Raw genomic sequence first — 26340 nt, 5'->3', positions numbered from 1 at the left:
TTCTCCATGCAGGACAGAAATTTATGCACATAGATGAATATATAAATAAAGATATCATATATGGTTATATATAAGTATAGACACATTTATAAGGAAATACAGATAGATATAAATAAATATGCAAAAAATAAACGTTATCTTAAAAAAACACAAACTCATGAACACACACAGATTTACTTGCATGTATACTAGGGGCCATTGGGCCCTCTTGCCACCTGTCAGTGAAGGGACACAGAAAGGCCACTGGAGTCTTTCCCTGAACATTCCATGTGACCCTACCCTGATGGCAAACACCAGGCCAGGGACTTTAACCAGAGCCTATCAAAGTGCTGTCATCCTCTAGCAGGAAGCTGTCCATTCCTCCCAATCCTTTCAATCATGATAGATGCTTTTTTTTTTTTTTGATACAGAGTCTCACTCTGTTGCCCAGGCTGGAGTGCAGTGGTGCAATCTCAACTCACTGCGACCTCTGCCTCCCATGTTCAAATGATTCTCGTGTCTCAGCCTCCTGAGTAGCTGGGATTACAGGTGTGAGCCACTGCACCCGACCGATGCTCTTTTTTTAAACGTAAAGGTGTGTGAAAACAATTTTGTCCCAGTATGGGTGAGTGGAAAGAAGGCTTTCTGCAGAAAGGCAGAAAGGCAAGGTCTGAGCCCCCAGGATTGTCTGAAGGCACTGTGAGTGTGGAGGAGTACAATAGTTCTGCACTGAAAAACAGCCAGGCCAGCTTAAAACTGCGCTGATTGTCGTTGGTGGCTTTAGGGGAAAGTAAACCCAGATACTGAAGGTTACACAGCCCTGAATAAGCCTGTTCTGGCAGGTTTCAGCTAGGTCTACAGAACCCTGCAAAACAGACATGAAATACCTAAATTCAAGATACCTGGGGTTCAGGTGCCTGAGGCCTCTATTGCTAGTAGTAGAAACATGGACAAATATATGTGACTTGACATACACTGCTGGACCCCAAAGTAGAAGACTGGAAAAAAAAAACAAGTTCAGACCATGCATGGTGGCTCATGCCTGCAATCCTAGTACTTTGAGAGGCCAAGGCAAGAGGATTCCTTGAGCGCAGGAGGTGGAGGCTAAAGTGAACCATAACCATGCCACTACACTCCAGCCTAGGCAACAGAATGAGATCCTGTCTCAAAAATAAAAATCCCAGGTCAGAGGTTACTTGGTGACCCTGCCAGCCCAGGTGGATGGAAGAAGCCTATTCCCTCACTGGAGTCTGGCTTGTGGGTGGAGGCCAATCCATCACAGTGGGTGTGAACTGCACATATGCAAGCCAGGAAGCTAAACAGTGACTGAGAAACTGGGCAGGGCATCCGGCCCTGGGCCAGGACAACTGCTAGCTTTTAAGCCTGATTTAGTTCCCAAGATAATGTCAACTCATGGATGGCCACACAGAAAGTTCCATCTTTTCTGTTGTTAGAGCTCAGGAAGGTATAGACCAGATATGACTTAATGAAAGACTACTGGATTTTACTTGGTTCCATAGGTTTCGTGTCCCCATTCACCCAGAAACGAGTCAATTCTGTCTACTTTCTCCTAGTGCAGGGGCATAACTTCTTCCAAACACAAGCGATTACATAGTCAGTTGCAAAGCTCTTTCTTTTAACTAGAACAGAAAAGCAATGCTCCATAAGGTCGCAGCTTTTGGAAATCACAGCTCTGAAAAACATTAGAACGCAGTTTGTCAGTGTGGAGTATATCACACCTTCAGGGCACAAGCAAAGAAACAAGTAATAAGTATAAACATTATGTGGACATTTTTAAACATATAAAAGCATAAATAACATATAAATACATGGATCAAGATATAGACAAATAAAAATTAAAGATATTTACACATGTGACTTTCTAGTGCTGTCTGCCAGTCTATGAAGATGTTTCTCCATGTAGAGCATATATACATGTACATGAATCCATATATAGAGACACACATATATAAAAATAGAGATATTGAGTATAATTACCTATAGGTGTGTGTGTGTGTGTGTATATATATATCTATATACTCAAATACATAGAGCAAAAATGTATAAATATAAATATCTATCTGTGAGATCAATATAAACTAAAAGAAGCCACAAACACAAGCACACACAAACACACAAACAGATGCATTTAACATCATAGTAGGGGTCACGGGGACCTGTTGCCATCTACTGTCAGCAAAGACAACCAAAAAAGCCACTGCAGTCTTTCCTTGTCAGTTCCATGTGACCCCACCCTGATGGCAAACCCCAGGCTTTAACCAGACCCAACCTAAGAGCCATTACTCAATAGTAGGGAACCTGTTCCCTTCTCTAAAACCTTTGAATCAGGAAATGTACTCTTCTTGTAAATCTGAGGTGGGCACCAAATGGTATTTCAGGTGTGGGTGGCATTTTTGGGTGGGTGGAGACGAGGCTTTCCAGAGAGAAAAGAATGAGTAGGTCTGAGCCTACAGTATAGCCTGGGGGCACTGTGACAGTGGGTTGTTTAAGACAGTGCTGAGCTGGAAGTACAGTCAGGCCAGGGTAGGTCTGCACTGAGGGCCACTGGTGGCCTTTAGGGGCCAGGCAAATGGCCCTAAGTGTGGAAGGCTACACAGTCCTGAATAAGCCAGCTCTGGCCAGTTCCAGCTGGATGGGCAGAACCCTACAGGGCAGTCAGGAGGAACCTCTGATTAAAGACACCTGGGGGCCAAGTAGTTGAGACCTCTGTCACAAGTGTGTGAAACATAGCAAAAGGTATGTGTCTTGACATAAATTTCTGTATGCCAAAGGAAGAGGCCAGCGAAGAAAACTGGGTAAAAGGCAACTGGTGGATTCTGCTAGTACTAGAGGATGGAAGCAGCCTGTGGCCAAACTGAAAACAGGCTTCCGGGCTAAAAGCCACACCACTGTGGTGGATGTTAAACATGCATGGTCAAGCCAGGAAGCTGAAGAGAGACCTAAGACCCTGGGCCAGAAGCACTGCTAGCTTTCTGGTTGGACTTTGGATACCAAGACAAGACCAAGAGGTCTATGTCCACCTGCAAAGACCCATCCCTTTTATTCTTTGAAGTGCAGGATGTCATGGATGAGATAGAACTTGAATGGAAGACCACCTAATCTTACCTGATCCCATAGGACTTTGGCACTGCCATTACCCCTAAAACAGCAGTTTGCTCTTTCTGCTCTCCGCTAGTGCAGGAACACACTTTTCCCAGTCACCAAGGAAACCGGTGTCTCCTCTATTCATAGTGCAGTGTACAACCGTGTCTTCTTACAGGACCAGAAAAACAATACTCCATAGGGTCCTTTTTGGAACTGCTGCTCTCAAAAAACAATAGAGCATAGTCTGTCTGTCTGGAGGGGATCACCAATACAGGGCATAGGCAAAAACATGACTCAAAATCAATAAATACACACAGGTAAACGCAGATGTTTTTTAATATATTAAGAAATATGTGATGCATAAATATATGTCTCAACATAGAGACAATAAAAATTAAAATAGAGATATTTATACACACAATTTTCTAGTGTTGTCTACCAGACTGTGTTGGTGTTTCTCCCTGTAGGAGAGAAGCAAATATATGTATATATTTGTACATATATGTGAAGATGTATAATATATAATTATCTACTGGTATATATACATAAATATATAAAAATAAATAGAAAAATCTATCTTTGAGATAAATATCTGAAAGAACCCACAAGCACAGTCACATACCAACGCACATACAAGTGCACCATTGCCACCTCTTGGAAGTAAAGAGAGATGAACAAGCCACTGAATTCCTTTCTTGCCAGTTCCTTGTGACCCTGCCCTGATGATAAATACAAGACCTGAGACTTTAAGCACATAAGCCTAAGTGCCATCATTCAACAGGGGAAACCTATTTCCTTCTCTAAAACCTTTGAATCAGAAAGGGTGCTATTCTATCGAACTTCTGAGGTGGAGTTAGTGAATGGTGCTTCAGTTTGGGTGAGGGAAAAAGAGGCTTTCTGTTTAGAGAAAGAAAGGTTACACGTGAGCTCCCAGGATAAGCTGAGGGCATTGTGACAATGGGTTAAGTAAGACGGTACCAGGCAAAAAGGTCAGTCAGCCCAGGGTAGGTCTGCAATGAGGGTCGTGGGTGGCTTTTAGGGGACAGGCACTGGCCCTACACGTGGAAGGCTACACAGTGCTGAGCAAGCCAGCTCTGCCTCATTGTGGGGGGATCAACAGAATCTTACAAGGCAGACTTGAAGAAACTCTTATTAAAGGCAGCTGGGGCCAGGTGGCCAAGGCCTCTTTCACAAGTAAGAAACGTGGACAAATGTATGTGGCTTGACATACACTTCTTGTCTCCAAAGTCAAAGGCCAGTGAAGAAACAGTCAGAGGCCAACTGCTGAACCCTGCTGGCCCAGGTAGATGGAAGCTGCCATAGAGAGTAGCAAACATATTATATATATACATAAATGTATATGCACATATATAGAGAGATTTTACATGTAACTACCCATAGGTATATATACATAAGTATATTAAAAACATACATAAATCTCAAAATTTATCTGTGGGATAAACCTAATCTGAAAGAACTAACAAACAGGCAGACACCAACACATGGACAGATGTGTTCAGATTATAGCAGGGGTCACTAAACACTTTGCTACCTGCTGTTAGCAAAGGGAGCTGAAGAGGCTACTGGCTCTTTCTTTGCCAGTTTCATATGTATCTTTCCTGATGGCAAACACCGGGCCAATGACTTTAACTAGACTCAGTGCAAGTGCCATCAACCTCCAATGAGAAAAGTTTCAACTTCCTGAAACCTTGCAATCAAGATAAGTCCTCTTATTTTGAACACCTAAGATGAGTTTATACAATCATGTTCCAGTGCGGGTTTGTGTAGAACTGTTTTTGTGCAGCCAGAATTAAAGGGTAGATCTGTACCCTCAGAATGCTCTAGGGACAAGGCAAGTATGGCCATATGCTTTGGCTCTGCTTTCCCACCCAAATCTTGTCTCAAATTATAATCCCCATAATCCCCATGTGTCAAGGGAGGGACCTCAAAGGAAGTGATTGAATCATGGGGGCAGTTTCCCTCATGCTATTCTCACAAGATCTGATGTTTGTTTTGTTTTTGTTTTTGAGACAGAGTCTCACTCTGTCACCCAGGCTGAAGTGTAGTGGCACCATCTCACTGCAACCTCTGCTTCCCAGGTTCAAGTGATTCTCCTGCTTCAGCCTTTCAAGTAGCTGGGATCAACAGAACCCTACAAGGCAGACCACCACCATGCCTGGCTAATTTTTTGTATTTTTAATAGAGATGGGGTTTCACCATGTTGGCCAAGCGGGTCTCGAACTCCTGAGCTCAAGTGATCCACCTGCCTCAAATTCCCAAAGTGCTACAATCACAAGCATGAGCCACTGCACCCCGCCTGATGGTTTTATAAGCATCTGCCATTTCCCCTACCTGCACTTCTTCTCTCACCTGACACCATGTAAGATAACGCTTGCTTTCCCTTCTGCCATGATTGTAAGTTTCCTGAGGCCTCCCCAGCCCTGCAGATCTTTGAGTCAATTAACCCTCTTTCCTTTATAAATTACCCAGTCTCAGGCAGTTCTTTATAGCAGTGTGAGAACAGACTAATACAATAAATTGGTACCACATAGTGGGGCACTGCTGTGAAGATACCCAAAAATGTGGAAGCAACTTTGGAACTGGGTAACAGGTAGAGGCTGGAACAGTTTGGAGCACTCAGAAGAAGACAGGAAGATGTGGGAAAGTTTGGAACTTCATAGATGCTTTTTGAATGGCTTTGACCAAAATGCTGATAGTGATGTGGCCAATGAAGTCCAGACTGAGGTTGTCTCAGGTAGAGATGAGGAACTTGTTGGGAACTGAAGTTAAGGCCTCTCTTGCTATGCTTTAGCAAAGAGACTTGTGGCTTTTTGCCTCTGCCCTAGAAATCTGTGAAACTTTGGACTTGAGAGAAATGATTTAGGGTATCTGGCAGAATAAATTTCTAAGCAGGCTGGCATTCAAAAGTTTACAGAGCATAAAAGTTTGGAAATTTTTCATCCTGACAATGCAGAAAAAAAAATTCCGGGGAGAAATTCAAGCGCACTGAAGAAATTTGTAAAAGTAACAAGGAGCCAAATGCTAATTGCAAAGACAATGGGGAAAATGTCTCGGCATGTCAGAAACCTTTGAGGCAGCTGCCCCTCTCCCACCGCATCACAGGTCTAGAGGCCTAAGAGGGAAAAATGGTTTCCAATGTGTAGCCTCCAGACTTGCTGCTCTGCATCCCAGCCACTCCAGCCATGGCTAAAAGGGGTCAAAGTACAGCTCAGGCTGTTGCTTCAGAGGGTGCAAGCCCCAAGCCTCAGTAGCTTCCACATGGTGGTGTTCCTGCAGGTGCACAGAAAACAAGAATTGAGGTTTGGGAACCTCCACCTATATTTCAGAGGATGTATGGAAATGTCTGAATGTCCAGTCATAAGTCTGGTGCAGGGGTGGAGCCCTTATGGAGAAAGTGGTGCAGAAGGGAAATATGGGGTTGGAGCCCACACACAGTCGCCACTGGGGCACTTCCTGGTGGAGCCATGAGAAGAAAGCCACCATCCTCTAGACTCCAGAATAGTAGATCCACTGACAGCTTGCACCATGCACCTGGAAAACCCACAGATTTTACAGCAGTGTGAGAACAGGCTAACACATATGCATAGCTATGATGATACTGGGCTGGAAAAACAACCAAGCTAGGGTTGGTCTGAACTGAGGAAGAATGGGATTTTGTGAGCCAGCAATATGGCTCCAGATGTTGAATGTCTCACAGTCCTGAATGAGCCTGTCCTGTCCGATTTTAGCTGGATCTTGAGGACCATATAGGACAGGCTCAAAAAACACCTGAACAGCAGACACCCAGGTACTAGGTGCTGGAGGCCTCTTTTACAATTTTGAGGAGCATGAGAACCGGAAACTGAATTTACAGTCTCCCCTTCTGTATGCCAAAGTAGGTGTCAGACAAAGAAAACTAGGTTGGAAGCATGGTGTTAGATCCTGCCTCCTTACCTGGATACCTTTTACCAAATTAGGACCCAGATTGTGAGGCTGGGCTGGTCCATCACTGAAAATGTGTACTAGAAGTACCACAACTTTTTGGTCTGGTCTTTGGGTCATCAGTGCTAGGTTGAGAAGTTTATGGCCATGCAAGCCCAAAGAGCTCCATCTCTTGTGTTGTTAGAAGCTCAAGGAAGTAGTGGCCAAATGGGATTTGAATGAATAACTACCTGATATTACTGTATTCATGGGCTTTTGTCTCCAGCATTCACCCTGAAACACCAGTTCAGCTCTCTCTGCTCTATTCTAGTGCAGGAGCACAACTTCTCCAAAACACCAAGGCAACAAATGGCCCTGACACACAAAGTCCCATCTACATCCACATTCATGAGGGGTCTTAGGATTTTGAATTGCTGCTCTCAAGATATAGTGCAGCACAGTCTGTGACTCTGGAGTGCTGTATGCACACAGGTCACAAGCAAATACCTAACCAGAAATATGCCTATACATGTAAATATGTATGCTTTGTTTCTATTTTTTAAATTTTTATTTGTGCAAACTTAAGGGATACTTGAGAAATTCTGTTACATATATATAATGTTTAGTGGTCAAGTCAGGGTACTCAGAGTGTTCATTACTCTGGTATGATACATTTTTGTTCAGTGTAGTTATCCTACTCTACCATCAAATGTTGAATTCATTCCTTCCATATTATTGTTAGGTTTGCACCCTTTAACTCACTTCTTTTTATCCTTCCCCCTGTCATCCATTTACCTTTTCCAGTCTCTTATATCTGTTTTTCCACTGTCTGCCTTAATATGTTCTAAATTTTTAACTCCCAGAGTTAAGTGAGAACATGCAATACGTGTCTTTCATGCCTGGCTTATTTCTCTTAACATAATGACCTCCAGTTCCATCCAAGTTGCTGCAAATGACATGACTTCATTATTTTTAAAGCCAGAATAGTAACCCATTGTGTATATATACCACATTTTCTTTATCCATGCATTCACTGATAGACATTTAGGTTGATTCCATCTTTGCTATTGTGAATAGTGCTGAAATAAACATGCAAGTACAGGTATCCCTTTGATAGATTTACTTCTTTTCCTTTGGGTAGATACCTAGAAGGTATTGCTTAATTAAATGATTCTTCTATTTTTAGTTTTTTAGAAATATCCATACTGTTTTCCATAGTGGCTGTACTTGTTTACATTCTGACTAACAGTGTATAAGTATGCACTTTACTCCACATCCTTAAAAACATCTGCTTTTTTGTTTGTTTGTTTTTGTTTTTGTTTTTGTCATTTTGATAGTAGCCATTCTGACTGAAGTACAATAATATCTCATTTGTTGTTTTGATTTGCATTTCTCTGATGATTGGTGATACTGAGCATGTTTTATATACCTGATGCCATTTGTATGTCCTCTTTTGAGAAATGTCTATCCTTACCTTTGCCCACTTTTTAATGGGATTATTTGGTTTTTCCTGTTGAGTTGTTCAAGTTCCTTGCAAATTCTACATATTAATGTCCTGTCAGATAAATAATTTGCAAATATTTTTCCCTTTCAACAGATTGTCTCTTCACTCTCTTGATTATTTCTTTTGCTGTGCAGATTTTAGTTTGATCAAAATCTCATTTATTTTTGTTTTGTTGCCTGTGCTTTTGAGGTCTCAGCCATTAAATCTTTCCCTAGACAAATGTCCAGAAGAGTTTTTCCTAGATTTTCCTATAGTTCTGGGTCTTATGTTTCAGTTCTTTAATCCATTTTAAATTGATTTTTGTAAACAGTGAGAGATAGAGGTCCTGTTTCATTCTTCTTCATATGCCTACACAATGTTTCCAACACCATTTTTTAAGAGGGTGTCCTTTCCCCAATCTAAGTCATCGTTGCCTTTTTTGAGGATCACATGGCTGTAAATACGTGGCTTTATTTCTGGGTTTTCTATTCTGTTTGTCTGCTTTATACCAATAGCATGCTGTTTTTATTACTATAACCTTGTTATATATTTTTGAAATCAGGTAATGTGATACCTCCAGCTATATTTTTTTTGCTCAGAATTTATTTGGCTATTTGGGCTCTTTTTGGATTCCATATGAATTTTAGGATTGCTTTTTCTAATTCAGTGAAAAATGACATTGGTATTTTAGTAAGGACTGCCTTGGGTCTGTAGATAATTTTAGGCAATATGATCATTTTAATAATATTAATGCTTCTGAGCCATGACATGGGATATTTTTTCATGTTTGTGTTACCTATTATTTCTTTTGTGTTTTATAGTTTTCCCTGTAGAGATCTTTCACCTCCTTGGTAAAATTTACTCCTATGTATTTTTTTGTAGCTCTTGTAAATGGGATTGCCTTTTTTGTTCCTTTCTCAATTAGATCATTATTTGTGTGTAAAAACACTACTGATTATTGTACATTGGTTTTGTATCCTGCAGCTTTCCTGTAATTATTTATTTATCAAGTCTAAAGGTTTTTTGGTGGAGTCCAGGTTTTTCTAGATATAAGATTATATCATCAGCAAAAAGGAAAAATTCTCTTTTCCAATATGGATTTTTTTTTTTAAATTTTACTTTAGGTTCTGGGGTACATGTGCAGATCATGCAGGGTTGTTGCATAGGTGCATACTATATACAGCATTTCTCCCCATGTTATTCCTCCCCACCCTTCCCATCCGCCGCTGTCCCTCCCTTAGCCCCCTCCAATTGCCCCCAGTGTGTGATGCTCCTCTCACTGAGTTCACATGTTCTCATTGTTCAACACCCGCCTATGAGTGAGAACATGTGGTGTTTGGTTTTCTGTTTTTGTGTCAGTTTTCTGAGAATGATGGTTTCCAGATTCATCCAAGTCCCCACAAAAGACACAACCTCATCTTTTTTATGGCTGCGTAGTATTCCATAGTGTATATGCGCCACATTTTCTTTGTCCAGTCTATCATTGATGGGCATTTGGGTGGGTTCCAGGTCTTTGCTATTGTAAACAGTGCCTCAGTGAACATTTGTGTGCATGTGTTTTTATAGTAGAACGATGTACAGTTCTTTGGGTATATACCCAGTAATGGGATTGCTGGGTCAAATGGAATTTCTATTTCTAGATCCTTGAGAAATTGCCACACTGTCTTCCACAATGGTTGAACTAATTTTACACTCCCACCAACAGTGTAAGAATGTTCTTATTTCTCCACATCCTCTCCAGCATCTCTTGTCTCCAGATTTTTTAATGATCGCCATTCTAACTGGCATGAGATGGTATCTCAATGTGGTTTTGATTTGCATTTCTCTAATGACCAGTGATGATGAGCATTTTTTCATATGTTTGTTGGCTTCATATATGTCTTCTTTTGAAAAGTGTCTGTTCATATACTTTGCCCACTTTTGAATGGGGTTGTATGTTTTTTTCTTGTATATCTGTTTTAGTTCTTTGTAGATTCTGAATGTGTTTCATCTCTTTCTCTTGACTGATTGCTCTGGATAAGACTGCCAGTGCTATGTTGAATACGAGTGCAGAAAGTGAGCTTCCTTGTCTTGTTCCAGTTCTTAGAGAAAAAACTTTCAACTGTTCCCCATTCAGTATAATGTTATCTGTGTGTTTGTTGTATATGGCCTTTATTATTTGCAGTGTGTTCCTTCTATACCTAGTTTGTTAAAAGTTTTATCATGAAGAGACATTTGATTTTATCAAATGCTTTTTCTGTGTACATTGAGATGATCATACTTTTTTTTTTCTTTCATTCTTTTGATGTGATGTATCACCTTTATTGATTTGAAAAATCCTGGCATTCCTGGTATAAATCTCACCTAATCATTGTGTAGTATCTTTTTGATGCACTGTTGGATTTGGTTTGCTATAATTTTGTTGAGGATTTTATGTTTATCAGGGATATTGAACCACAATTTTCTCTTTTTATTGTATCACTGTATGGTTTTGGAATCAGGATAATGCCGAACTCATAGAACGAGTTAGGGAGAATTCTTTCCTCCTCCATTTTATGAAGTAGTTTCAGGAAAATTTATATTAGTTCTTTGTATGTTTGATAGAATTCAATTGTTAATCCATCTGTTCCTTGGCTTTTGTTTGTTGAGAAACTTTTATTGCTGATTCAATCTCACTTCTCATTACTGCTCTGTTTAGGTTTTCTATTTCTTTTTTATTCAATCTTGATAGATTGTATTTTTCCAAGAATTCATCCATTTTCTCTAGGCTTTCCAGTTTGCCAGCCTATAGTTGTTGATAATAGTCCCATGATCTTTTGCATTTCTGTGGTATCTATTGTAATGTCTCCTTTTCCATTTCTGATTTTGTTTGTTTGGGTCTTCCTTCATGGTTAGTTTAGCTTGCAGTTTATAAATTTCATTTTGTCTTTTCTTGAGGAACTTTTCATTTTGTTGATAATTTGGGGGTATTTTAATCTTCATTTAGTTCTGCTCTAATCTTTATTATTTCTTTTCTTCTGCTAATTTTGGGTTTGGTTTGATCTTGCTGTTCTAGTTCCTTTGGGTGCATTTTTAGATTGTAAGTTTGTAATCTTTCTACATTTTTGATGTAAGTATTCGTTGCTATGAACTTCCCTCAGTTTGTTGTGATTCTATTTTTATTTGTTCCAAGGAATTTTTTATTTCCATCTTAATGTCTTTATTAACCCAGTAGTTATTCAAGAGCATGTTGTTTAATTTCCACATATATGTATTGTTTCCAGAGTTCCTCTTGGCATTGATTTTTAGTTTTATTCCATTGGGGACTGAGAAGACGCTTGATATGATTTCAATTTTTAAAAATTTGTTGAGATTTGTTTTGTGGCCTAATATATAGTCTGTCCTGGAGAATGTTCCATGTGCTGATGAAAATTATATATATTCTGCAGTTGATAGATAAATGTTCTTTAAAGATCTGTTAGGTCCATTTGATCTAAAGTCTAGTTTAAATCCAATGTTTCTTTATTTGGTTATTTTCTTTTCTAAATTATCTGTCTAATGTTGAGAGTGTGCTGTTGAAATCCTCCACTGCTACTGTATTGCAGGCAATCTCTCTTTGGATCTAACAATATTTGCTTTATGAATCTGGGTGGTCCAGTTTTTTTTTTTTTTTTTTTTTTTGTGTGTGTGTGTATTTGCCTTTTCTCTGTTTTTTTTTTTTTTGTTTGTTTGTTTTTGCTGTACTTGACTTAAAATCTGCTTATTTCTTTCTGTGACAGACAGAAACTAAAAGCAAGCAAGAGTATTACACCTCTACTTTCTGTCTATTTGTGTGTTTACTAGTTAGGTAAATTTCTTAAAAACAGCATATAGTTGTATCATGCCTTTCAATATATTCATTTATTCTATACCTTTTGAGAGGATAATTTAATTTGTTTACATTCAAGATCATTATTTATATGTAATGCTTCACTTCTGTCATACTGTTGAGTGCTTTCTAGTTGTTTTATATATCATTTGTTTATTTCTTTTTCTCTTAGGGTTTGTTGTTGTGGTTTAGTGGATTTCTGTAGAGTACCATTTCAGTCCGTTCTCTTCCTCCTTTAAATGATTGCTTTACCAATGAACTTTATATTTTTATGTGTTTTAATGATGGTGAATGTCATCTTTTCACATCCAGATTTAGAGGCCTCTTGAGTATTTTTTTGTAGGACCAGTCTAATGGTAATAAATTCTTTATGTATTTGTTTGTCTGGGAACGACTTCAATCCTCCTTTATTTATGAGGTATAATTTTGCTGGATATAATGTCTTGACTGTCTGTTTCCTTTTTTCAGTGCTTTAAATATATCATCCTATTTTCTTCTGGTTAATAAGATTTCTGAGGATAAATCCACTGTTAGTCTGATGGGGTTTCCTTTACAGGTGACTAGATGCTTTTCTCTTGCTGTTTTAGGATTTGCTTTTTGACTTTCACTTTGGATAGTCTGTTTATAACATGCTATGGGCAAAAGCTTTTTGCATTATATATGCCCGGGAATCATCAAGCCTCCTGTATCTGAATGCCTAAATCTCTTTTAACATATTTAAGTGTATCCACCAGTATATTAAAAAAATAACAAAAATATTTATACATATATATTTGTATCACTGCCAGTTGGTGGCAGCATTTCTTGATGCATACAATAAGAAAATATAGATTTATAAATATTTATAAATAAAAATAGATATATAATTACATATATGTATATATAAATATAAATGAAATCTATTACATATTCATATATATACACACACACCTGTAGTAAACATAACTTAAAAAAACAACACATACATACAGATGCACTTACATTTATACCAGAGGTCATTGAGCCCTCTTGAACCTACTGTCAGTGAAGAGAGCCATAAAAATCCTAAGAGCATAAGAAGCATTCCCTTGCTGTGCTATGTAATCCTATGCTGATGGCAAATACCAGGCCAGTGCTTTTGAGCAAGACCCAGCCCACATGCCATCTCCACCAGTGGGAAAGCTCTCCACTTTTCCCAAACTTGTCGATCAGAATAGGTACTTTTAGAAAAATACCTAAGGTAGGTGCATACACTGGTGTTCTAGTTTGAGTGAGTGGATGAAAGGCTTTCTGCAGAGAGGAATAAAGGCTAGGTCTGCACCCTCAGGATGCTCTGAGGCAGTGGGAATGTGGATAAGATCATACCAGCCTGGAGGAACAGCCAAGCCATGACTGGTCTGCACTGAGGGATGATGGAGGCTTTTATGGGCCAGATAAATGGCCCCAGATGTTAAAGGGTACACAGCCCTGCATAAGCCTGTCCTGGCTGGTTTCAGCTGGATCTAAAGAATCCTGCAGGGCAGATTTGAAGAACTCTTGGATTAAAGACACCTGAAACCAAGTACCTGAGATCTCTTTCCCAAGTTTGAGAAGCAAGAAAAACAGGAGACTGGTTTTGCAAATCTTTTTTTTTTTTTTTCATGCCAAATTAGGTGGTAAAGGAAGAAAACAAGATCAAAGATAGAACGTTGAGCCCCGCCTCCTCAAACAAATGGCTGACGCTTGTTGCCAAACTAGGGCCCAGCCTCTGTGGCTAGGTGAATTCCTCATAGCAAATGTGAACTGCACATGCATAAGGAAAGCCCTGAGACCCTGGGTAAGGCATCTGGCCTTGGGCCAGGAGCACTAGGATCTGTCCCATGAAAGCTTTGGATAAGCAAAGCTGTTAGAAACTCAGGGATATGGTCGCCAGACAGGACTTGAATGGAAAACCCCTTAATATCACCAGGTCCCATGGGCCTTTGTCACCTTCACCTGGAAATACCAAGTCAACTCTCTCTGCAGCACTGTGGCCAATGATGTAATGCTTAAAACAGGAATTGGAGTGATTCGAATGTGGGCAGATGAAGGTAGTCGGCTTAGCAGGTTTCGAATGCTCTTTACTTCCTCTGAGGAGCCTCCCTGCACGGGCAGCACTTTCTTTTGCCATAGCAACATGTGCATCAATAATTCTTTAGTCTGTAATGGTGTCCAAAATTGTGCATACCCTTGGAATGAAAATCATTGTAAAGAAAAGAAAAAACCAGACTCTTTGAGCAAATCACTAAAACGCATGGGACAATTATTGGCATTACTTCAGGGATTGTCTTGGTCCTTCTCATTATTTCTGTTTTCGTACAAGTGAAACAGACTCGAAAAAAGGTCATGGCTTGCAAAACTGCTTTTAATGAAACCGGGTTCCAAGAAGTGTTTGATCCTCTTCATTATGAACTGTTTTCATTAAGGGACAAAGAGATTTCTGCAGACCTGGCAGACTTGTCGGAAGAATTGGACAACTACCAGAAGATACAGCACTCCTCCACCGCCTCCCGCTGCATTCATGACCACCACTGTGGGTCGCAGGCCTCCAGCGTCAAACAAAGCAGGACCAACCTCAGTTCCATGGAACTTCCTTTCCGAAATGACTTTGCACAACCACAGCCAATGAAAACATTTAATAGCACCTTCAAGAAAAGTAGTTACACTTTCAAACAGGGACACGACTGCTCTGAGCAGGCCCCAGAAGACCGAGTAACGGAGGAGATTCCTTGTGAAATTTATGTCAGGGGGCGAGAAGATTCTGCACAAGCATCCATATCCATTGACTTCTAATCTTCTGCTAAAGGTGATGTGAATTCTTTTTTTTTTTTTTTGGAGACAGAGTTTCGCTTTTGTTACCCAGGCTGGAGTGCAATGGCGCAATCTCGGCTCACCGCAACCTCCGTCTCCTGGGTTCAGGCAATTCTCCTGCCTCGGCCTCCTGAGTAGCTGGGATTACAGGCACGCGCCACCGTGCGCAGCTAATTTTTTGTATTTTTAGTAGAGACGGGGTTTCACCATGTTGACCAGTACGGTCTCGATCTCTTGACTTCGTGATCCACCCGCCTCGGCCTCCCAAAGTGCTGGGATTACAGGCGTGAGCCACGGCGCCCGGCCGATGTGAATTCTTAAGTGTGTATGTATTCAGCCTCCAGGACACCATACTGTTTCCAGCAGCCAACCTTTTTCTCCCATCGCAGCTACGAAGACCTTGATTTACCATTAACCTATCATATGGTGATGTTTTTATTCTCTCAGGCAGTCTATATATGTTAAACCAATCAAGGAACTTACTCTATTCACTGTGAACAATAATCATCATCTATTGCTTTGTGTCATTTATAGAAAGCACCCAGTCAAATAGCATTGGAAGAGGTGGTTGGATGGAGCCAGGCTCAGGCTGCCTTTTCGTTTTAGCAACGGGAATACTGCTCTTGACTGATACAGCTCTGTCAATATTTTGATCCTACAATAAACTAAGGTTTTTCTTTACAAAAATAAAAATAATAATAAAATAAAATAAAAGCTATAAGATCTTTATGTGTGTTTATGTATACTTGTCTGTTTCTGCATGTGTACATATACTATGTTATATGTTGTGTCTACATAATAAAATCTGATGTAGTCAGCCAGAAAACTATCAAAATCCCAATACCATAGCCAGAGACATTTAAACTGCAAACCAGGAAGAGAAATTGATATTTTTCACATGGCAGACAGCTTTTCCTAAGACATTAGAACAAGAATCCATGTAGTAATGAAAATCCTACTCCCTCTCAATGCTATTTTTCACTTGACAAAATAATGCATAATTAAATATTCACAGTCAGTGACTGCTACAGGTAATTTGAAAAAAAAAAAACCTGACCTTAAAAAATCCTTCTGGCCAGGTGCAATGGCTCACACCTGTAATCCCAACACTTTGGGAGGCCGAGGCAGGTGGATCACTTGAGGTCAGGAGTTTGAGACCAGCCTGGCCAACATGGTGAAATCCCATCTTCGGTAAAAATACAAAAATTAGCTGGCTGTGGTGGTGTGTGCCTGTAATCCCAGCTACTCGGGAGGCTGAGGCAAGAGAATAGCTTGAACCTGGGAGGCAGAGGTGGCAGTAAACTGACATGTTGCCACTGCACTCCAGTCTGGGCAACAGAGGAAGACTCCATCTCAAAAAAATAAAATCCTTTTAAACTACCTGGTGGTCGCTGTTGATAATAATCCTAACACAACTTTTTGTTCAAATTGTACTGCTGGTACCTTTTGTAGAGTTGGCATTCTCTGCTTTAATTCAACTCAGTCATAAAATGCTACTCGGTGGTTAAAATAGTTCTCACCCCGTTTCTCCCATGGTTTTTAAAATTTGTTTCCTTGGTTTTTCTTAGGCTTGAGATCCTGGCTTAAAATCATTGTGTAAACTAAATTTAATATTGTGGTTAATTTTTTTTAATTTTTAAGCTTTGTTTTTCTTGCCTGTCTAATCTTTATAAAGCCATCTCTCCCAGCAGGATAAGATTAGCCCAATGCTTTGTGATAACTGCTAATACCTTGGAACTGATAAGGTGGAACTCAATGCTAGACTCCAGGCAAAGTTGCCCTGAAGATTTTTTTCTTTCGACCCCGCTGCTATTCAGTGTGTACTGGGTCCCTCACATAGACTCTCATACATCAAGGAACAATTAACTTCAAAATGGTTCATCATCAATGCCTTCAGAGAAAGGTCTTGATCAAAAGGGGAAAAATGAAAGTCAGTCATGCAAATTGGATTATTCTTTTCATGCCCAACTAAAAGAGAGTTGAAAAGCAAGAAAGGAAAAGCACTCAGGACACATAACATTGCTCCAAGAATTTAATTCTCACCAGGCCTCACTGCTGCAACTTCTTGTTGCAACTTGAAACCAGTTTTATATAATAACTTCTGAAACAGCCTGCTGCAACTTCAAGACTGGTTATCCTACTGCAGTCACTCAGCAGTCAGACATTGCCAGGTCCCAAAACTTTACTAGTCCTGAAGAGCTTTCTTTCAAAACAATACGTGACGTTTCTCTTTCTAATAAAACCTCTAACCTTCTCGTTTTTTCTTTAGATATACCAAAGACCACTCAGACTGTTTGACTGTTTGTATGCTCTAAATTGCAAATCTTGCTTTCCAAATAAAACATTTTAAATTTAGAGATTTGTCTCTCTTATCCCAACAAACTTAAACAGAACACCTAGTTTAGAGACAGCTGGGGAGCCAGGTGGCTAAGGCCTCTTCCACAAGTTTGAGAAGCATGGAAAACAGGGTCCTGGCTTTACAAACCCTTCTGAATGCCAAAGTAGGAGACAGACAAAACCAGGTCAGAGTTAGCGTGCTGGACCCTGCCTCTGCACATGGATGGATGATGTCTATTGCAGAAGGAGGCCCAGCTTTCACAGCTAGGCGGGTTCTTCCTAATGGAAGTGAACCACACATGCACCAGCCAGGAAGCAACAGAGAGTCCTGAAAACCTGGAAAGAGCATTTGGCCAGGAGCCAGGAGCACTGCCAGCTTTTGTTTCAAGACTTTGGATCACTTAAGGCTAGGCTGAGTAGTATATGACCAAGTAAGCCAAAAAGAGCCCATCCCTTCTCTTAGAAATTCAGAGAGGCAGTGACCAGACTGGACTTAAATAGAAGGGTTCATGATATTATCAGGTCCCATAGGCTTTTGCCACCCCTGTAGCACATAACAGCTAGCCAACTCTGTCTACTCTTGCCTAGAGAGAGAGCAAGTCTCCTCTCAAGAACCAAGGAAGCAAATGACTCACACCTGTAGTCTAGTATACACTTGAGTCTGCACTAAACCAGAGTACCAACACTCAGTTGGGTCTCAGTCTTGTAGAATCACTACTCTCAAGAAACAGTGTAGCACAATCTGTCCATCCAGGCTGTTTCATGCAAACACAACATAGACAAACACATGCTAGAAATATATATGTACACAAAAAAATGCATATATGTTATAAATATACAGAAAAATATTTAATGTATATAACAGATACATCAACATTGGAATTAATACAGAAATATATATAGATATACATATGAATATGTAGCTCTGCCTCCCACTCTGGGCTGTTTCTCTATGTGGTGAAGAATAACAAACAGAAATATATATATACATACATATATATACACACACACACACACACAATGTATACATATATATTTAGAAATAAATAAATATAGAAAGTGTACATAAATACACAGATGTATAAACAAATGAATATATAAATGCAAATATGCACATATAAAATAAACATAATCCAAGGAAACACACATACACACACACTCACACACACACACACGCACACACACAGACATTCACATCAAGGGCCAGTGAGCCTCTGGCCGCCTCCTGGCACTGCAGGAAGCCAAAAGGCCACTGGAGTTTTTCACTGCCAGTTCCAGGTGTCCCTGGACTGATGTCAAGCACCTTATGCCAGAGCCAGAACAAGGGCCATCCTACTCCAACAAAGAAGCATCTAATTGTCCCGACCCTATCAATCAGAATCAATGCTCTTCTTTTCAAGTGCCAAGGGGAGCACATAGAGTGAGTCCCATTCTGGTGGGAGGAGTGCAGCTTTTAGTGGAGACGAACAACTGCTAGGTCTGAGCCCACAGGTATACTGATGTCAGTGGCAGTGTGGGTGGGTGAGGTGGCATCAGCCTGGAAGGATGCCCATGCCAGTGTAGGACTATGCTGAGGACGATGGGGGCTTCCGAGGGCCAGGAAAGTGACTCTACATGCTGAAGACCACGCATTTCTGAGTAAGCCTATTCTGGCCAACTCCAGCTGGATTCACAAAGCCCTAAAGGGAAGACTTGAAGGCTACCTGGACTGGGGACACCTAGGGGTTCAGATGCTTGAAATCTCTTCTACATGTTTGAGACACACCAAAGACAGGGTGTTGGCTAGACAACTCCTTCTGGCTGCCAAAGCAGGTGACAGTCAAAAGGAACTAGCTAGGAGACAGTGTTGCACTCTGCCTCCCCATGGGGATGGGTGATGTTCATGTCAAACTAGGGCACAGCTTGTGGCATGAGGTATGTCTGTCATGGCAGTTGTGAACTGCACATGTGCAAGCCTTGAGTCTACAGAGAGCCCCCAGGCCCTGGGCCAGGCACCTGTTCTCCAACCAGCAGCATTGCAAGCTTTCAATCAGACTCTAGGATTGTCAAGACTAGGCTGAGAAGTGCATGGCCATCCCAGCCAAAAAGAGCTCCATCTCTTCTGTTTTTATTTTTCTCTTTTAAGAGAAAGTGTCTCGTACTGTCACCTGGGCTGGAGTGCAGTGGCGCAATTATAGTTCACTGCAGCCTCAAACTCCTGAGATCAAGCGTTCCTTCTGCCTTAGCTTCCTGAGTAACTAGGATTAGTCGTGAACCACTACACCCAGCCTCTTCTGTTTTTAAAAGCTCAGGAAGTAACCTCTAGATAGGAGTTAAATGGGAGACACTATGGTATTCCCGAGTCCCATTGGCTTTGCGGCTCGCCCCACCCCCGTGTTCCAAAACAGTCAGCCAACTCTCTGTGCTCTCGGCTTGAGCTGCAGACCAAGTACCAAGGGATCAAATGGTTCTGATCCATGAATTTGATATATAGCCTGCATCTTCACTCTAGAGCAGTGGACCAGCACAGGGCAGGGTCTCAGTCTTTTGAAATCATTGCCATCAAAAATCAGAATAGTCTGTCAGTCTGGGGTGTTTCATGGATACAGGAGAGAAGCAAAGATATAAATAGAAATATATGTACATCCACACATATAAACATCTATGAGTATATATAAAGTAATAAAATGGATATAATTATAGACAGCAACATTTAAGTTAGTTAATTCATTATTTGCCTTAATTTGGTCATCACACCTTGTATACATGTATCAAAATACCACTCTGTACCCCATAAATGTGTACAATTATTATGTGTTGGCTAAAAATTAAAGGAAACAAAGAATTCTATTCAGGAAAAATATTAAGAAAAATTTTTTTCAAGTGAACAGGCCACAAAAGAACTTAAAGCAGGTACTCAAGCAAATACTTATACATGAATCTCCATAGTGGCACCATTCACAATCACCAAAGGTGGAAACAGTCTAGATGTCATCAAGGGCTGAACAGATAACTAAAATGTGGTCCATTCATACAATGCAAGATTATTCAGCCACAAAAGGCAATGCAGCACTGATAATGTTATCACGAGTGTACCTCAAAGATACATGCTCAATCAAAGAAGCCAGGGATGGGCCAAGAGGCAGATTAGAAGCAGCTCATGTGTGCGTCCCGGGAAGCTGCTCATCTAAGAAACCACGTCAGAATCCATCCAGGCAGCCAGGGCGCAGAGTGGAGTGAAGCGGAGCAGAGAGGAGCGAAGCTGAGCTGCAGCCTACCGGAGAACAACTCGGAGCCAGGAGAAGCTCCCCAAAATAGGAAAGGGTGAGTGAGTGGGAACCCCTGGGGATTCCCACTCTCCACAGGGACCTGTGCAAGGCTGGGAACCAGAGAATCCCCCGGCCCCCGCCACGCCCCCCGCCACGCCCCCTGCCACGCTTCTAAACTGAGGCAGAAAGCCACCGGGATGTTTTGTAGAAGCAATTCTCAAGTCCAAGGGGACCTCTGCAAGCCTTGGACCCCAGAACAGACTGGCACCAGTGCCATAGCCTCAATGGAGTCTTGGTGCCTGGGAGCAGTAAGATTGCTCCACCCGCCCTCCCCAGACAAGTCTCCTCCAGATCCTGGCCCAGCAGTCTCATTTGTCTGAACTCAGCCAGTGGCGCAGCCTCCTGACGCTCCGGGAAACACTCGGATGACAGGGCGGCTGACCCCACGGGTGGACAACACCTGCTAAAGCCTCCAGCCCAGCAGTCTCGCTACTGTCTAAATAAAGCCTGCAGGCGCAGCCTCCTGATGCCCTGGGAAACACTCAGAGAACAGGGCCAGGCACTCCACCCATCCCGCCTCTAGCGGCCAGACAGGCCACACTCGCTAGAGCTTCCAGCCCAGTGGTCCTGTTTCTGCCTGAACTCTGGGGGCGGGCACAACCCCATCTTCCCCCAGGAATCCCAGAGAGCCGATGAGATGACCTCACCCACCCCTGAAGCTCCTACCAAGCAAGACTTGCTGGCTTGTGGAGCCGCGGAGCCAGCTGTATGCTGTCTTCCAGAGACTCATCTCACACATGCAACGACACAGATAGGCTCAAAGTAACAGGATGGAGAAAAATCTACCAAGCAAACAGAAAACCAATAATTAAATAAATAAATAAAAAGCAGGGGCTGCTATTCTCATTTCAAACAAAACAGACTTTAAAACAACAACAATAAAAAAATACAAAGAAGGGCATGATAAAGTGTTCAATTCAATGAGAAGACTTAATTCTTCTAAATATATATACAGCCAACACAAGAATTATGTGTGCACCCAGGGAGAACCAGGGAGCACTGAGATTCGTAAAAATAAGTTGTTAGAAACCTATAAGGAGACTTAAATTCTCACACATAGTGAGAGACTTCAACACTCTACTGACAGTATTAGACAGATCATCAAGGCAGAAAGCTAAAAAATATTTGGGACATGAACTCTACACTTGACCAAATAGAACTAACAGACATCTACAGAACTCTCCACCCCAAAACAACAGAGTATATATTCTCATCACCATATGGTGCATACTCTAAAACTGACCACGTAATTGTTTTTGACAAAAAAAAATTCTCAACAAATTTTTAAAAATTGAAATCATACCAGCCACAGTCTTGAACCACAGCATAATAAAAATAGAAGCAAATACTAAGAAGATTGCTTAAAACCATAAAATTACATGAAAATTGAACAACCTGATCCTGAATGACTGCTAGGTAAATAATGAAATTAAGGCAGAAATTTTTTTTAAAGTCTTCAAAACCAAGGAAAACAAAGATACAACATACCAGAATCTCTACAACACAGCTAAAGTAGTGTTAAGAGGAAAGTTTAGAGCATTAAATGTTCATATCAAAAAGTTAGAAAGATCTCAAATTGACGATATAACATCACACTTAGAAGAACTAGAAAAACAAGAGCAAAACTAGAAAGGCAACCCCAAAACTAGAAGAAGATAAGAAATAACCAGAATCAGAGCTGAACTGAAAGAAATTGAGGCATTAAAAAAAAATACAAAAGATCAATAAAACGAGAATTTGGTTTTTTGAAAAGACGAAATAAGATAGAATACTAACTAGACTAACAGAGGGAAAAAAGAGAGAAAATCCAAATAAACACAATCAAAATTGACAAAAGGGGACATTATCAGAAATACAAAAAAACTCTCAGAGACCATTATGAACACCTCTAGGCACACAAACTAGTAAACCTACAAAATGTGGAAAAACTGCTGAAAGCACAACTGCCCCAAATTGAACCAGGAAGAAATTCAAACGCTGAACAGACTAATAATTAGTTCTCAAATTTAGTCAGTAATAAAATAATTTCCATGTAATTTTATGTTTTTGAGCAAGAAAAAGCCCAGGATCAGATGAATTCACAGCCAAATTCTACCGGACATATAAAGAAGAGCTGCTACCATCCCTATTTGAAACTACTCCAAACAATTGAGGAGCAAGGACTCCTCACTAACTCATTCTATGAGGCCAGCATCATTCTCATAGCAAAGCCTGGCAGAGACACAACAAAGAAAAAACTACAAGCTATTATCCCTGATGAACACAGGTGCAAAAATCCTCAACAAAATACTAGCAGACTGAATCTACCAGCACATCAAAAAGCTGATCCACCATAATCAAGCAGGCTTCATCCCTAGGGTGCAAGTTTTGTTCAACATGTGCAAATCGGTAAATGTCACTTACCACATAAACAGAACTAAAAACAAAAACCACATGATCTTCTCAACACATGCAGAAAAGGCTTTTGATAAAATTCAGTATCTCTTTATGTTAAAATCCCTTAACAAACTAGGTATTGAAGGAACGTATCTCAAAATAATAAAAGCTATCTATGACAAACCCACAGCCAACATCACACTGAACAGGGAGTAGCTGGGAGAATTCCCCTTGAGAACTGGAACAAGACAAGGATGCCTACTCTCATCACTCCTATTCAACACAGTACTAGAAATCTTAGCCAGAATAATCAGGCAAGAGGAGGAAATAAAGGCATCCAAATAGGAAAACAGGAAGTCAAACTATCTCTGTTTGCAGACGATATGATTTTATACCTAGAAAACCCTGTAGTCTCTGCCTAAAAGCTCCTAGATCTAATAAACAACTTCAGCAAAGTTTCAGGATACAAAATTGAGGTACACAAATCAGCAGGATTTCTTTACACCAACAATATCCAAGCTAAGTGCCAAATCAATAATGCAATTTCATTCACAATAGACACATATACACACAGAAATACCTAGGAATATAGATAACCAGGGAGGTGAGAGATCTCTATAACAAGAACTACAAAACACTGTTGAAAGAAATTGGAGCTGACCCAAGCAAATGGAAAAACATTCTATGCTCAAGGACAGGAAGAACCAATATTATTAAAATTGCCATACTACCAAAAGCAATCTCCAGATTCAATGTTATTCTTATCAAACTTTTTCACAGAATTAGAAAAAAAACTATTCTAAAACTTATAAGGAACTAAAAAAAAGCCCAAATCACCAAAACAATCCTTAGCAAAGGGAACAAAGCAGGAGGCATCACACTACCTCACTTCAAACTATGCTACAAGACTACAGTAACCAAAACAGCATAGTAATGGTACAAAAACAGACACATAGACCAACAGAACAGGATAAAGAACCCAGAAATAAAGCCACACATCAACTACAACCTACTAATCTTTGGCAAAGGTGACAAAAATAAGCAATGGTGAAAGGACTTCCTATTCAATATAATGATTCTGGGATAACTGGCTATCTAGATGCCAAAATGAAATTGGACCCCTACTTATTACCATAAACAAAAATTAATTCAAGAGGGATTAAAGACTTAAATGTAAGACCTCAAACTTTAAAAACTCCCAGCACTTTGGATGGCCAAGGCAGGTGGATCGCCTGAGCTCAGGAGTTCAAGACCAGCCTGGGCAACATGATGAAACTCGTGTTTACGAAAAAAAAAAAAAATTAGCTGGGGCCAGGCGTGGTGGCTCACACCTGTAATCCTAGCACTTTGAGAGGCTGAGGCAGGTGGATCGTGAGGTCAGGAGTTCAAGACCAGTCTGGCCAAGATGATGAAACCCCATCTCTACTAAAAATACAAAAATTAGCCGGGCAAGGTGGTGGGCACCTGTAATCCCAGCTACTTGGGAGACTGAGGCAGAGAACTGACTCAACCCAGGAGGCGGAGGTTGCAGTGAGCCGAGATGGTGCCACTGCACTCCAGCCTGGGCAACAGAGTGAGACTCCATCTTTAAAATATAAATAAATAAAAATACTAGCTAGGCGTGGTAGCACACATGCCTGTAGTCCCAGCTATTCAGGAGGCTGAGGTGGGAAGATTGTTTGAGCCTGGGAGGTGGAGGTTGCAGTGAGTCAAAATCACATCTCCAAACTCCAACCTAAGGGACAGGAAAAAAAAAAGAATTATGGAACTAGATAGTGTTAAGAATGTCCTAAATGTCACTGAATTATACATTTTAAAGTGCTTAATCTTATGTGAATTTTTCCTCAATCTTGAAACTTTTTCAAATTCTTGAAAAAAAGAAATATGTAACATATATAAACATATACATTAACATAAATATGTATAGTATAAAAATTTGTAGCATACATACATAACCTCGCTGCCATTCTGGGCTAGCTTACCAATAAGGCAGAAGCAAACACATAAAAAATAAATATACATATATAGATATACATACACATAAATATGCATATTTATAAATTTAGAAATACAAAACATAGGTGACTATACAAGAAAACATATATTTATGAGCATATAAATATATAGGTAACATACATAAATATATTTAATATAGAAATTTACACATATATATGTAGCACTCTGCCACTCTGCAGGGTAGAAGCAAACATACACACCCACATACATGTGTATCCACATATGTATGTTTTTATATATGGACGTACAACTACTTATATTTATTAATATATATGAAATACATAAAAAGTAAATATATACATAAGTAAATATATACATAAGGTATTGTTAAATTGAATTAACTTTGTCCTAAAACTGCTTCCGTACTTATTTTAAGTTTGGCCTAACAAGTTCTCTATACATAGCTAGTTGTAACCTAACTTAATGTGTAAAAATAACTGTAATTTAACCTAAGACTATAACCTTGTAACATGTAATGGAGTCTCAGCCAATGAAAACAGCTGAGCCTTCAGCCAATCAGAGGCTGAAAGCAGCCAAAACATGACTATATAAGGCAAATGCCAACAGCAGCCAATGAGGCTGTTTCTGTGCTCTTCTTTTTCTCTGGCTGTAAATATAACCTGCACATATGGTGTCATGGAGCGTTCTGAGCCATTTTTGGTGCAAACTGCTGCCTGATTCCTAAATTGTTTCTTTGCTCAAAAAAACTCTGCTAAATTTAATGTATGTAAGGGTTTTTTAAACCGATTAGTGTAGGAAATGCAATTTGAAGTAGAACTTCCATCAAACCCCAGAAGCACAAAGTGCCCAAGCACAGTGACCCACCAGGCCCATTGTGCACAGCAATCTCTCACAGCAGAAAGGGTCCTGGGCAAGTTCTCTTTCAAATTTTGAAGCTCCAAGGATTTGTGTTTTGAGCTATGCATTTGTTTAAGCAAATTTTTTTATCCAGACTGGGTTTGGAAGTTGATTCTGAAATAATAAATAAAAGCTAAGTAAGATCTTTAAACTAAATTTGTTGTAATTTTGTCTTTTGAGAGTTCTGGCAAGCTGAATGGGATCCACCTCCCAAGACCCTTCGAGGAATATAGGAAAGACACAGCTGGCCCCTCTCGCTGGCCCCTTTGTCCTCTTCCTCTTAGGCCAGCCTCTATTCTCTTTGCGTTGAACCTTGATCCTTT

At 40.3% G+C, this 26340-nt stretch overlaps 2 protein-coding genes and 1 long non-coding RNA gene across 14 annotated transcripts in view; 2 read left to right on the top strand and 1 right to left on the bottom strand.

Moving 5' to 3' along the window:
• The window catches only part of LOC135272733 (uncharacterized), a 36264-nt gene extending 21942 nt beyond the window's left edge, over positions 1-14322 (top strand). Inside the window, exon 5 of the long non-coding RNA XR_010340721.1 lies at positions 13946-14322. This is a non-coding gene — a long non-coding RNA (uncharacterized LOC135272733). The remainder of the gene's footprint in view (positions 1-13945) is intronic.
• LOC105710759 (ankyrin repeat domain-containing protein 36B-like) overlaps positions 1-26340 on the bottom strand; it is a 261940-nt gene that overhangs the window by 212902 nt on the left and 22698 nt on the right. The window lies entirely within an intron of this gene.
• On the top strand, positions 14442-15266 carry LOC135272731 (neuropilin and tolloid-like protein 2). The gene has a single exon (XM_064371331.1). The coding sequence runs from the start codon at positions 14658-14660 to the stop codon at positions 15102-15104; it is 447 nt and encodes a 148-aa protein (XP_064227401.1). The 5' UTR covers positions 14442-14657; the 3' UTR covers positions 15105-15266.

Source organism: Aotus nancymaae, unplaced genomic scaffold (genome assembly GCF_030222135.1).
Source record: "Aotus nancymaae isolate 86718 unplaced genomic scaffold, 86718_ANA_hifiasm-v0.15.2.pri h1tg000131l, whole genome shotgun sequence".
Lineage (NCBI taxonomy): Eukaryota > Metazoa > Chordata > Mammalia > Primates > Aotidae > Aotus > Aotus nancymaae.
The sequence above is the reverse complement of the archived record's forward strand: the minus strand, read 5'-3'. Positions and strand labels throughout refer to the sequence as shown.

What these genes read in the sequence shown, in the direction of transcription:
- LOC135272731 (XM_064371331.1), top strand. Translation starts at nt 14,658, where the DNA reads ATGGCTTGCAAAACTGCTTTTAATGAAACCGGGTTCCAAGAAGTGTTT.